This window comes from Miscanthus floridulus, chromosome 1 (assembly GCF_019320115.1).
Source record: "Miscanthus floridulus cultivar M001 chromosome 1, ASM1932011v1, whole genome shotgun sequence".
NCBI classification, from domain to species: Eukaryota; Viridiplantae; Streptophyta; class Magnoliopsida; order Poales; family Poaceae; genus Miscanthus; species Miscanthus floridulus.
In genome coordinates, this window is record NC_089580.1 from 164,121,860 (window position 1) to 164,135,225 (window position 13,366).

Genomic DNA, 13,366 nt, shown 5'->3' on the forward strand with positions numbered 1-13,366 from the left:
AGGCAAACGCAGTACCCATTTTGGGTAGGAGGGCGGGCACAACCCAAAAATGCATGGTTCACGATGCTTTTGCGTCTTTCGCTTGCATGGCTAGAACCGTGTCCGGCGGCATGCTGCTCCTAGCTCCGGCAGATTTGGCGTTGTTGGAGAAGGCAACTTTTAGGTGCATGACCATTTTCTTTGAGTGCGACGCATAGTGTAAATAGGTCTCCTAAATAGCAAAACATTGTTCACTTATGCTGAAATTTGACTTATGTTGATGCTGAAATGTTATGAGAGTAAAACAATGTTCCATGGCTGAAAAAGTAACTCAAATGAACAGGGTAAATATATTTAGAAAAAACCAAAACGACTTATAATTTAAAATAGAGGGGGTAAGATTTTGTAGGAATTCTCCCATGCCTCCGCGTATACTGATAGAGATATAATAAAAGGTTTGCCCAAAACCTATTTATTTTCAGGCTTGCAAACTCACTCGGTTGCATCTCTAACTGCAAACTCCACTTCCATTTTTCATAACTAGTATAACCTGCGCGCCATTGTGCAAAGACAAGCTACCATGTTTGCGTTTATACTGGTAGGGTTCATATGTTGTAGATGCAGTTGTGACGCACACAATTACGGCAACATGATTGGTATATACTATAGGATGCATATACATTAGATTGGAAGTATGAACATCATGGTGATAAATTTGTATGTCACTTATGGCCATGCAGATATATTATACATGTTCATGTGGAGTGAACGCAGTGATTGGCAAACATACTGCACATATATAGATCGTACAGAAAGAGTCCTATAGAAATTGGCTTCTTGTTTGTTGCATTAGATTAGCTGGAGCAGTTTTCAGATATCTTCGTGTCACAACTTCGGCTCTCGATCTGGTAAACTCGCGAATGAGCCCGCAGTTTCCCAACTGGAAGAATCTGTGGTAGTAGGACTATTGATATGATCACTTCATAAAAGTGTTTTAATTGTAGAACCTGAACACAGACGAATCCATTAAGTACCTGGGAACCTGAAGTAGTAGCACCATACCTGAATTTATACCTAAATAAACTTTTTTGAGACCCTGTCATCTCCATAGGGCAATAGACAAACCCTACATGGGCAAAAGAAATTTGTGTTTCTGCACAAATCGTGGAAATAAAAATACCATGCAACCATTAGTAGCAGGCTCATTAGAAAATAAATGCATAACAAACCAGGAGAAGGAATTGTGCAAAGCAGCTAAAACCTATTGACGGTCGAAGACAGCTGGAATCTTTTTTTTTTTTAAATACAAGCACAAAATAAACGCCAAGCCACAAACTGTGTGCTGAACTATGAACCTGTAACCAGATGAAGGCTGATGGAAAAGATAGTAATCATTGGTATGAAAATAACCAAAATTAAAAGAGGCAATGAAAAAGGAGACTGTACTACGGAAGCAAGAACACAGCCTTGCGTTATTAACAAAAACGAGGAACAAAGAACATAGAAAGATCAGAGTACTCATGCCTTACCCGAGAAAGAGCGAAAAGACGAACTCCTGGTGAGAGCAAAGATCTTATGAGAAAATAAATCCATAAGTGTCACACTAAAGTATGAAGCAGCGAAGAGCCATCAAATATTTATTTTGGACACTTTCATATGAAATATCATGAAACTTTGCACTCTTTTTATGGTTTTGTCAAATTATATTTTAAAATGTCACTTAATTTCATATAAGCGTTACAACCCCAGATGGAAAAGCGGCAACGTGATTAATTGAACTAATGAAAAATCGTTTCATGTACTAAATTAACCGGAATAGAAAGTAGATATCAAAAGTTGTTTGCCACAGATCACTTGTCATACACAGCACTGTCATGCACAGGAAGTTAAACTTGTGATTTTAATTGAAGAAAACAAAAGGCTTCAATAAGATTTCTTTGGGTGCAGCATATCAAATAAGGAGAATCATTTGTGCAGAACTAAACCCTAATGACCGCCTAAATCAGCTAAAATGTATTACTAATATGGAAGAGTGAAATAAATATGGGGGCACATAAATAAATTACACCTTGTGGGAACCAATTGGTGGGAACCAGAAAAGAAAGGCTCAGCAAGCAAATGTATAGGCATAGCTGAAAAGCACAAGCAGAGAGCAGATTTTTTTTTCTAGAAAAAAGGTACAACCGCAATCTATCTTAGCAGCACAAATACAAAGTAAATATACTGAATATGTGAATATATGTATCTTAATAAGCACAAGCAACAACAGGCAGGAAGGAAGACTCTGAGCACAAGGCAAGAAAAAAAACGCAATGTAGAAGGGGAAAATAGGAAGCAAAGGAGTGTGTACTGCTCACTCAAACAAAAAAACACATTGTCAAAAAGCACAAGGAGTGGCACACCCAGTGACATGTAGAGTAGAACAATTGTAACTTGAAGCAGAGTGACTGTAACTGAAAGCGACACTGTTTTTCCTTTTGTCCTGCTAGGACGCACACATACCTGGTTCTGAAAGAAATTGTAAGCGAAATAGATGGAAAACCAAGTCAACATGCATCCGAGAAAGAAAAAAACAACAACAAAAAAGATTATCCAGGTAAGCAACGACAAGCGAGCATGATGTTTAGGTTTATACAGGTAGGATCCGTATGTTACATACACTGGAGATGCACATAATTAGGGTACCATGATGGATACACACTTACAGGAAAATTTGGATATAATGTGATGCCCATTGATGGTGCAGCTGTGCATATATATGTACTAATGTACTAACTTTAAATCCTTTGTACTGAGTATGGATCTGTGCTTGTCAGCAATTAACACACAGACAATTGCAGGAAATTTTGGATATATTTTGAAAATAATACAAATAGCCTAAGTATCACAAAGCAAAGCGCAGGCTAAGGTCAATCGAGGCGCTAGCAATCTATATAAGAAAACAATGCAAGCTCAACTAATGTTGGTACGTCGTGAGATCCAGTAATCCTTAGTAAGCAATGACCACTCAAGTGAAATTGCTTCATAATGTTTGTCTTCATTCGTCCAACAAAAGCTGCGTGACTCCAGTTATCACAAGATCTTTTGGTTGGTCAATATAATAACTGTATTGTTACGCAACATATTGACACTAATAATTGATGTCTTTTATAACATAGGATTATCCGGTTAGTATTGATCTAACATTCCTATTGGAGTCATAAGTATCATACAGTAACAGATAAAATCAAGAAATCTCACCTAATGTTGGCATGTTGCGAGGTCCAAGTAGTAAGCTAGCACCACTCACGCGAAATCGCTTCATAATGTTTGTCTTCATTTGTCCACCAAAAGCCGACATGAATGATGAATGTCTGGTCTTGTCCATGGCAACAACTTTAATTTCCATAGCCTTCACCTGCTGATCTCTACATGAAAAAAAAGGTGACTAAAGGTTAACTCTGAACTCTTGAGGCAATATGACACTGACAAATCTGAAGGTGTGTTATAATAAAGCTGGTCACATACAATCGTAAAAAAATTGGGTTGTGTAGAGTACTGAAAAGAAGGGCGGGCCTGGTACAAGTGGTAGAGTCTTACCGCCTGTGACCGGAAGGTCCCGGGTTCGAGTCGCGGTCTCCTCGCATTGCACAGGCGAGGGTAAGGCTTGCCACTGACACTCTTCCCCAGACCCTGCACAGAGCGGAAGCTCTCTGCACTGGATACGCCCTTTTTTTTAGAGTACTGAAAAGGAAATTTTATTCCAGGTTCAGGTTAACATTGAGCACCCTGTAATTGCAGGGGAAAGGAACACTTTTAGCTTACTGTGTGCATCCTTTTTGGGTAGGCACCTGTAAAGGTGGGCAGGGATTTTAAATTTGCTTTCATCATATTCCAAGCATTTCCGCATTTATACAGATAAGCTGACCAGAACATACCATAATGCAAAAACGATCAATGAGACTAAAAACAATAAAGATTTGAGTAAGGCTACATGCCAAAGATTAGAGAAATGAGAAGCAAATCTTTGCATCGAAACATTTTTAAGTAAGGCTATACGCCGTTTCCTATTAAGGTTTTCTTGAATATGGGCTCCTTGTTAACACAAACAAAACATGGAGCGGGTTCAAGAAACGTTGCAAAACTAACAACCGCCTAACTGTAATCTGTATGGGGAAAAAAGGTGGAGTCATGAACATGATGAAGTATGTCACTATGATTAGCGTGGAATAAACCAAGTTGGAAGCAGGTGCAAATGAATCATTACCACTCCAGAAGTAGTTTACCGAGCGTCCAATGCATTCAGTGGAGCATACTGTTATGTTTTCCCAAATTAATTTGTAGCCTGAAAAATGGAAGACATAGCAAGCAAAGTAATGAGGAAACTACAGAAAATATGTGAAGGCACCAAATGATTGGAAGAAGCAACATATGCATGTCTCAAAGCAGTGAGTGTGAAAACAAAGTAATGGTCCAGTGAAAATCAAGTAGATCCTTCTGCGTATGAAAGATAACCACTAAAGACTTAGTTGTTACAAATAAGAAATAGTAATATGCAGAATCTTTCTGCATATGAAAGATAACCACAAAGACTTAGTTCTAAATACATAAATAATAGTAGATAGATAGAATCAAAGATCCCGTGTTCAGATAACCACAAAGAATTATTTCTATAAATAAATAAATAATAGATAGATAGATAGAATCAAAGATCCTGTGTTCAGATCTTGTCCAGAACTTATCAATAATTGTGACATTAGGATTCAAGAATTAATAGGGGAGATAGGTAGCAAATCAGCCAAAAAAATGCAACATATATGAGTCTCTAGTCATCTGCTTACCATTCAGAGGGAGGAAAAGAGAGAAGGTGGTCGCCTCTGCCTCTGTTTTCCTAACAATTAGTATGTAGGAGAGTGAAAAAAATAAAAAAAAGTTGACAAAGATGGAACCAAGAGGTAACCTCAGAAATGAACACAATGGCATCATCTGATCTTTTGTGGTGACTTAACCACAGCATGCAATTGACAAATGGGTACCCTTTGGAAGAACCTCAACGCTGGCGACACATACATATAACACATGTAGAGAGGAAGAGAGGGGTGCAGTTCAGAACGTGAGGGGACACGGTATTTGATAGAACACAGGTAGGGGGCGTGATATGACAAGTAAGGCCCCGTTTGGTTAGCAGGGGTTCTTCAAAATCTGAATAAAATAAATCTCAGAATCCTAGAATTACATCCAAACAGGTAAAATTCTGTTGGATTTTAACACACAAACATGGAATCCAGTGAAACATGTTATTATTTTTATCCGGATTATAAAAACCCACAGGTCAAGTAGTGCCTAGGATGTTAGTTTGGAAGGTCAAGTAGTGCCTAGGAAGGATACCTTTCGATATTTAGGATCAATGCTACAGAGGGACGGGGATATTGATGAAGATGTTAGCCATAGAATCAAAGCAGGGTGGATGAAGTGGCGGCAAGCGTCTGGTGTCCTATGTGACAAAAGGGTACCACAGAAGTTAAAAGGCAAGTTTTATAGGACGGCGATTAGACCTGCTATGTTGTATGGTACAGAATGTTGGCCTACGAAAAGACGACATATTCAACAGCTAAGTGTCGCGGAAATGCGTATGTTGCGTTGGATTTGTGGTCATACAAGAAGGGATCGAGTTCGGAACGATGATATACGTGAGAGATTAGGGGTAGCGCCAATTGAAGAAAAGCTTGTCCAACACCGGTTGAGATGGTTTGGACATGTGCAACGGAGACCTCCAGATGCACCGGTGCGTAGTGGAATCCTAAGTCAGGATAGTAACGTGAAGAGAGGCAGAGGAAGACCGAAGTTGACTTGGGTAGAGGCAATAAAAGGAGACTTGAAAGGATGGAATATACCCAAAGACTTAGCTTTAGATAGGAGTGCTTGGAAGACAGTTATTCACGTGCCTGAACCTTGATTGCTTCTGTTGGGTTTCAACTCTAGCCTACCCCAACTTGTTTGGGACTTAAAGGCTTTGTTGTTGTTGTTGTTGTTGTTGTATAAAAACCCACAGGTAACCAAACAGGACCAAAGCCTGTCATCAGTATATGTATACACATGAACATGTTGTGGGTCTTTCAAGATCATCAGCCTATATTTTCAAGTTACATGATGTAATTTTCATCACAGGCTACAGAGAAGCAAAGATTTTCATCACCTGCATGGCTGTCATCTGACAGTGTGACATAGGTACATGGTGCATCAGCAAAATAATTTTTTACATGCGCCTGAACACTGAAATTGGCGTATAGCAATGTGTTTTTTGCGGCTGCAAAGAACGGTGGCCACAGGATGGAAGGACATCCTCCCTGATCGTGGAGCCGTCGGCTATTATAGAGAAGCAAAGATTTTCATCACCTGCACGGTTGTCGTCTGACAGTGTGACATCAGTACATGGTACCCAGTGCAGAGAGCTCCCGCGGGGTCTGGGGAAGGGTGTCAGTGGCAAGCCTTACCCTCGCCTGTGCAATGCGAGGAGACCGCGACTCGAACCCGGGACCTTCCGGTCACGGGCGGTAAGACTCTACCGCTTGCACCAGGCCCGCCCTTCCACATCAGTACATGGTGCATCAGCAAAATAATTTTTTACATGCGTCTGAACACTGAAATTGGCCTATAGCAATGTGTTTTTTTGGATAGATACATGCATCATGATAATAGCATATAGTTGCAAGCCGAATCAGCATATGTAAGACTCAGTAGAGGCTGAACAAAATGGGGAAAAAAACGGTCTGAGACAGCCGTGCAAAAGGTGAGGGGAGGGAAATAAAGAGAGGGATGTGTCTTTGCCTCACCTGGGAGACGCCAAGAAGCGAATGGAGCAGAGGGCGCCGTGGCCGGTGACGGGCACTGCCGGGGCCAACGGGCGGCGCCTCGCCGCAGCCCAGGGGCGCCGTCGCGCCCTGCCAGCGCGTCGCGTCGTTAGCCGGCACGCCAGGACGCGAGGGTGGAGAAGGAGGGTGGCTGCAGCCAGTGCGCCGCGCTCGCGCCAGCCGCGGGCGCCCTATCCGCGTCGGGGAAAGAGAGAGGGAGAGAGAGAGAGCGAAGGGGAGAGAGGAGGCACCTAGGGTTTTGTCGAGAAGAGAAGCAGAAGCTCCCCGGCGGGAGGAGGCGCTGAAGATGGGGGAGAGGGAGGAGGCAGGTGAGGGAGGGCGGAGGAGGAGGAGGGCGGCCGCAGCCGCCGCGCCCCGGTCGCGCGAGCCGCCATCAGAGGGAGGCGAGGGAGACAGAGAGCGAGGAGAGAGGAGGGGCCGAGAAGCGGGAAGGAGAAGAGGAAGCTGGTATATATGCTCTTCTGGATTCTGACGAGAAGCGGAGGAGAAGCAAGAGAAGCTGGAGGAAACGACGAGAAGCTGCTGAGTGCGAGAAGCAGCTCCAAAGAACGGTGGGACGAGAAGCGGAGGAGAAGCTGGAGAAAACGACGAGAAGCTGGAGGAAACGATGAGAAGCTGCTGAGAGCGAGAAGCAGCTCCAAAGAACGGTGGCCACAGGATGGAATATCGAACGGCTCTTACAATTGGAGGCGACGTGGATAGTGCTCCTGCTCGTGGAGCCTACGGCTTTTACAGGGGAGAAGAATAGGGATTTCTAACTACTAGTAGAACCTTCTGTCACCTGTGTTAACAGGCAAAAAATGAGTAGTTCTAACCTGGCTAAGGGTATTTCAAAAATCAAACTTATTTTTAAAAAAAAAAATATACTGCAAAAGTGGTTGCATTATATTTGTATTAAAAGAATTTCTAATGCTCACATAAATTATATATTTAACAGAAATTAGCATTCAAAGTACCAAGTGAAATCAACCCTGGTATCAGTATCCAGCTGGTCCCTTCCCGGTTACCGTTGCTTCCGATTCAACAACATTTGGACCACAGAACGATCCGGAGACCCAGGTACACTGGCCACAACTCTATAAACATATGCACGTGAAGGGAGATTACAAACTTGAGCCATGGAACAAACTTTCAAACATTCTCCTGTGAAAAATGCAGCTGCGCTAGACAACAAGACACTGAAAGATGAATCTTCAGAGCGTAGATTGTTAGGAATTAGGACTAAGATTGTCGATAGCTTTTCTCGGTTGATCCACTAGACCACTATGCTCAAAATAAAGATACAAGCCAAAAATAAACCATGATAGAACAGAAAGCCAGTACCCAAACGAGGTAATGGTTTTTGCCTAATGCTTACCAGTTTACCACCACGCCGTACATGAATACAGAAGAGAGGCTGGGAAGCTCAGTTAGCAGCCTTCTTAATAGGCAAAAGAGCATGTCGCAAGGAAAAAATGATTAGCCTAATGAAATTGGTATCCCCACAATGTTACAGTGTATAAATCTGAAGCTATCAAGACATTCAGAAATGCCTTTTTCACTGTGTAATCTGAGGTTGTGCTTAATGACTGAATGAATAAGAATGATAACAACAAATAATGCCTAAACTTAAACAAAGGGCTTTGGGAAAAGCATGCATCTTATGTCATTGACCACATCTCCACAAATGGGCCGAACCACATTCAATGAGAAATGCTGAGCTGTCACAATTGGTGATTGCAATTTCTGGAGGACGCCAAGGTCAGGCACAGGCACAAGCTTTTGCTATGTTCAGTTCCACAAGCCATTAAAACGGCACATGTTGTTCCCTTGGTAAGCTTCACAGGGTAGAATGGGCCTTCTGAAACAAAGCAGAGTATATGTCAACTCCAGGAAGAGTTTATTTAAGACTAAATGAAAAGCAGTCCTAAACAGTGCACCATAGTTCTTTTATTTGTTGGGGGGTGGGGGGGTGGGGGGACTTCACCTAATAAGGGGTCTACTACATGTTCCTGAGGTTGCTCTTCACACCCTCAATTTGCTGGAAATCATCCCCTTCTAGGGACATGAATGGAGCAAAATTGCTGTGACCTTGAACAAATGGAAGGCCACTGTGATGGTTCTGAATGCCATCAGGCAGATTCTGTGATGTGTTTGCTTCTGATGAAGAAGGTAAGTTCCAGCGGATTGGTTCAGTTCTTGGTACACCACTGTGATGCGCAATATTGTGGTATATGTCTGGTCTACTAGGTGGCCTTGGTCTGGACAGCAAAATCCGAATGTACCGATGTATTTGTCGCCTTCCTGAAACAGTTCTTCTTCCAGTGGGAGTTGATACGCTATCAGTTGAAACTTGTGATTCAGCCGGATGTGATTCTCCAGGAAACTCTCTTGGAGATAGATTTAGATCAATCCCTTGAAAAGAATGGCGAGGGTTGATTGACGGCCTTTCAAATGTGCCACTTGGTGCAGCCATGCCAAAACTTACAGAACTACTATCGACATGATTTCTGTAATTTTGTCTTTCATAAGCCACTGTACGCTGAATTCCAGTATATGATGGTCCTTCGTCACCGAGTCTACATCCTCCACAGTACCAGTTTCCTTCAGGCACTTCTCTTCCCAAGCCAACGCAATATGTATGCGCTGAGGAATCACAAATGTCACATAGTAGCATGAGACTATCATCACCACCTTGATTGCACTCAATACAAACGACATTCTCATATGGGTCTAGCCAATGCCTTATTTCTTCTTCAGTGGGCTGATAAACCTGTGCGATAAGCAAGAAGATGAGTATCTAACACCCCAAAGAAACAATAGTCGATACTAGAAGTACCAACTGACAACTTGACAATAGACAACAGGTCAACACTCAAGATGTTACAATAGGAAAACAGAAGTCTGTAGCATTAATTCTCATATCAAATGTTGGGCAGATGATCTTTTTTAGATAGTAACAAAACAACAGCTCCGTAACTTCATTATGAAGCATAACTGGTGTGCAGTGCGGGTGCCTATTTCTCCTAATGTATAATTAATACAACCTATATGCCCTCCTAGGCTGGGCTTTCTTTTTTTAAAAAAAATCGTTATAAGTGCAACAGTCATAAAATCCTTTTTAATTGACATTATAGGAATTAATAAAAGATAGAAGAACATGAAAAATTTGGAATCTTGACTTAATAATTGAGCTTCACTACTGCTATTATTGTATTACTTTTTTAAAATTTTCCAATTGTTGGCTAGCAGGGTAAGTTGAAACCTAACAATTGAACATACAATTGACATTATATGTTCGATTGTTGGGTTTCAACTCCAACTTACCCAACTAGCTTGGTACTAGACGTTTCGTAGCTACTGTTGAACAGGACAAGAATAGAATTTTCCCTGTGAAGAACATGAGTGGGTGGGAACTAGGAGAGCTTAAAAATAACAAATTAAGAAATAAAGTACTGGAAAATTAATATGATAAGTTTGATACACATGGCTAAAGGCCACACATGCATTAACCTGTTAAACTCTAAATCAGTAAATGAGATCATCTTGCCCCAATCCATTTCTTTTCGTAATTAAACCTTCCTACACAACTTCAAAATGCTGCCTACTCTTAACAATGCCTTTCGTTTGACACATACTACCTCATTTAAATTGTACCAAACTAGTGATAAACAGATACAGCATGGATATGCAAGTTACCAATAAAATAAACAATATAAATGGTAGCCTACCCCAACTTGCTTGGGACTGAAAGGCTATGTTGTTGTTGTTGTATATATACTCTTATAAAGAAAGAAGTCTCTAACCCCAAAAGGCAATGAGGAAAGAAATTATGTAACCACCACCATGACACAAACTTTACCTGATCACGCTCTTCGACCTTGATTACAGCTTTTCTCACTCCAAGACCAAGATCTACCTTTGATGACTTGGTGATTGTAGTGAACCGCTGCTTACACAATGGGCATCTCGACTCAACCCTAGACCATTCCATGATGCACGCGAAGCAAAAGTAGTGTGAGCAACAATTGAGGACGCCCTGTATAGTAGCTCTCTGCTCCTCTGAGAGGCAGATCCCGCATATTGGCTTCCCAGCTTCCTCCAGTTCCTGCTTCTCCTTTCCCTTGCCTTCTCCATGCCTTGTAATACAAATCCTTCTCAAGGGTGCAGGGAGAACTGGCGCAGCCTTTGGAGGCTCAGGCTCCCTCAATTCCTCCAATTCCTTATCTGATACAACAAATTCAGAATCCGAGGATGACTCTGACCCAGATATCCTCTTCTTCCTCCCTTTTCTGACTGTAATCTGCTCAACTACAGGTGCCTCAACATTGTTAGGTTCTTCATCAGACGTTGCGAACTCAAAGTCCGATGTGTCTGACTCAACGTCTGGCCATGTCTCTTCCTCAATGGATGCTTGAGGGTCCACCTCTGTCTCCCTCCCACTCCCTGTCCTGGCCTTCTTCCTGGGGTGCCGATTCACAATGACCTTATCATCGTCCACAATGAAGTCATCATCCTCATCCTCATCCACATCCTCATCATCATAGTCATAACGCTTTCTCCACCTCTTAACGGGTGCTGACTTCTTCACTTTAGCTGAAGCCCCCTTCCGCCTAGAAACCTTGGATCCCCTATTTTTCTTCTTCTTCTTTAGTGTTCGCCGCTTTGAATTGGACTTTCGCTTCGCCGGATTCTTTACAGTTACCTTTCTGGCACGGGTAGAAACCAGTTCCTCTTCCTCCTCGTCTTGATACTCATCCTCCTCATCACTATCCACATCGGGATCAAAATCAATGTCCTCATCTAACTCATCCTCCTCGTCATCCAAATCGGGGTCAAAGTCCATATCCTCATCGTCCCCCTCCTGCTTTCGCTTGTGAGATCGCTTTGCTGCTGGAGACAGCTTGACATTCACATCGGGATCAAAATCAATGTCCTTATCTAACTCATCCTCCTCGTCATCCAACTCGGGGTCAAAGTCAATATCCTCATCGTCCTCCTCCTGCTTTCGCTTGTGAGATCGCTTTACTGCTGGAGACAGCTTGACATTCCGGCCACGGGCACCGCATTTTGCAATGCTCTTCGGCCGTGGTGGTGCCACTTCTTCCTCCTCCTCGACCTCCTCGAGCTCATCGTGGTACTCCTCCACCTCGTCGTCCTCGTCAACCTCCTCCTCGTAGTCCTCGTCCTCCTCATACTTCCAGCGCCGAGATCGTGCGGCGGCTGGATCCACCTTTCCCTTCCGCCCTCGGTCGCTGCCCTTTGCTGGTCGCTTGGGGCGCGGCGTCTCGATCTCGTCGTCGTCCTCTGCCTCCTCCTGGTATTCGGCGTCTGAATCGTCCCCCTCCTCGCCGGCGCTCGAGGCGCGGAGCTCCTCCGCACAATCCTCTTCTTCCCCCTCCTCCAGCACATACTCGTCGTCCTCCTCCTCCTCCTCCTCTCCGTCCAGCCACCGGCGGCGGCGCCTACCGCTGATGGCCCGCCTCGCCGGCGGCGGCCCCTCTCCAGTCCCCATCCCTGCACACAAAATCCACAAAATCATAACTCAATCTCCCCGAGGCAAACCCAAATCGACGGATCCCGGCCGGAAACTCCCCGAATTCCGCCCAAATCAGCAGGAACTTACCTTTTCGCGCGAGAATTGACGCGAAACAGTGGACGACAAAAGGCAGAGCCGCGGGGCACCAAGTTCTGTCACACCCCGCTAGCCCAAAAATTCTCTCGAAATCTCTGTAGCGGCGGGCTTAAATCGGCTCGTGCGCGCGCATGGTCAGCGAAGGCGGCGGCGTTGCGAGCTGAATCGGGAAGCGGAGGAGGAAAACGGGAAAGGGGAACGGAGGAGGGTGGAGGGAGGCCGCGGATGGGGGCCGGGTGGAGGCTACGAGGAGGAGGGGTTGAGGGGAAGCATCGTCGCGTCGCGTCGCGTCGCGTACGGGGGCGGGCGGGGGGTGGACGCGGTGGTTTTATCGCCTCGCCCTCTCCTTACGACTCACGAGACGAAACGCGTAGTGTGGGGGTCAGAGGGGTGGGTGTGCGCGGTGCGGTTCCGGTGGGGGTGGGGGGTTGGCTGGCCGCTGGGTTGGCGTTGGACCGTTTCGGAGAACTCGCCGCCCGCAGCGCGGTATTTCCAGCCGTTTTTTCGCATACTTTTGCTTGGCCACCGGGCGATTCCGATGCGTTTTCCCCGTTGGTTTTGGGTGGGTTCGGCCATGGCGTCGCCACGCGGCCGAACCGGTCGGCCCAGTGGCGTGCCCTGGTCGTGGTGGTGGTGCCTTACGTGTCCGTGAAGTCTGATCTGGTGTGGAGACGGGAAGGGACAGGAGAATTTGCCGTCTCCTCACGCTGGTCCCGCGGCTTTTGACAGCACCCGGGTTTACTCTTTTCAGTGCGTGCATCCCGAGCTTTTTTAAGCCAACGACAAAGTTCAGGTAGCAAGCAAGAATAGCCCTGTGCTCCAGTACAATTATCGCAACCATAGAACTGGAAACAAAACAGTGATAGCCTTGCCACTGACATGTGAACTGCAGATGACAGGCCGATGTGTCGATTTAGTGCTT

General features: G+C 44.4%; 2 protein-coding genes across 13 annotated transcripts; both read right to left on the reverse strand.

The window, feature by feature from the left end:
- Positions 1-665: 665 nt before the first annotated feature.
- LOC136546253 (uncharacterized) lies at positions 666-7,268 on the reverse strand. 11 transcript variants are annotated; one of them, XM_066538254.1, is made up of 8 exons: positions 6,792-6,996; positions 4,919-5,014; positions 4,800-4,841; positions 4,226-4,303; positions 3,810-3,881; positions 3,559-3,702; positions 3,220-3,386; positions 666-1,132 (listed from the first exon to the last, which is right to left on the reverse strand). In XM_066538254.1, the coding sequence occupies exons 5-8, from the start codon at positions 3,866-3,868 to the stop codon at positions 834-836; spliced, it is 669 nt and encodes a 222-aa protein (XP_066394351.1). In that variant the 5' UTR covers positions 3,869-3,881; positions 4,226-4,303; positions 4,800-4,841; positions 4,919-5,014; positions 6,792-6,996; the 3' UTR covers positions 666-833. The 11 variants fall into 11 exon arrangements, 8 of the variants coding, with proteins under 8 accessions (XP_066394351.1, XP_066394325.1, XP_066394332.1 ...); XR_010781325.1 differs by lacking the exon at positions 6,792-6,996 and having other exon boundaries at positions 666-929; positions 1,014-2,487; positions 3,784-3,881; positions 4,800-4,944; XM_066538228.1 differs by lacking the exon at positions 4,919-5,014 and having other exon boundaries at positions 4,800-4,849.
- An 866-nt stretch (positions 7,269-8,134) lies between these two features.
- LOC136546308 (uncharacterized) lies at positions 8,135-12,735 on the reverse strand. 2 transcript variants are annotated; one of them, XM_066538295.1, is made up of 4 exons: positions 12,436-12,735; positions 10,672-12,326; positions 8,797-9,582; positions 8,135-8,667 (listed from the first exon to the last, which is right to left on the reverse strand). In XM_066538295.1, the coding sequence occupies exons 2-3, from the start codon at positions 12,322-12,324 to the stop codon at positions 8,812-8,814; spliced, it is 2,424 nt and encodes an 807-aa protein (XP_066394392.1). In that variant the 5' UTR covers positions 12,325-12,326; positions 12,436-12,735; the 3' UTR covers positions 8,135-8,667; positions 8,797-8,811. The 2 variants fall into 2 exon arrangements, with proteins under 2 accessions (XP_066394392.1, XP_066394385.1); XM_066538288.1 differs by having other exon boundaries at positions 8,135-8,670.
- Between the last annotated feature and the right edge of the window lie 631 nt (positions 12,736-13,366).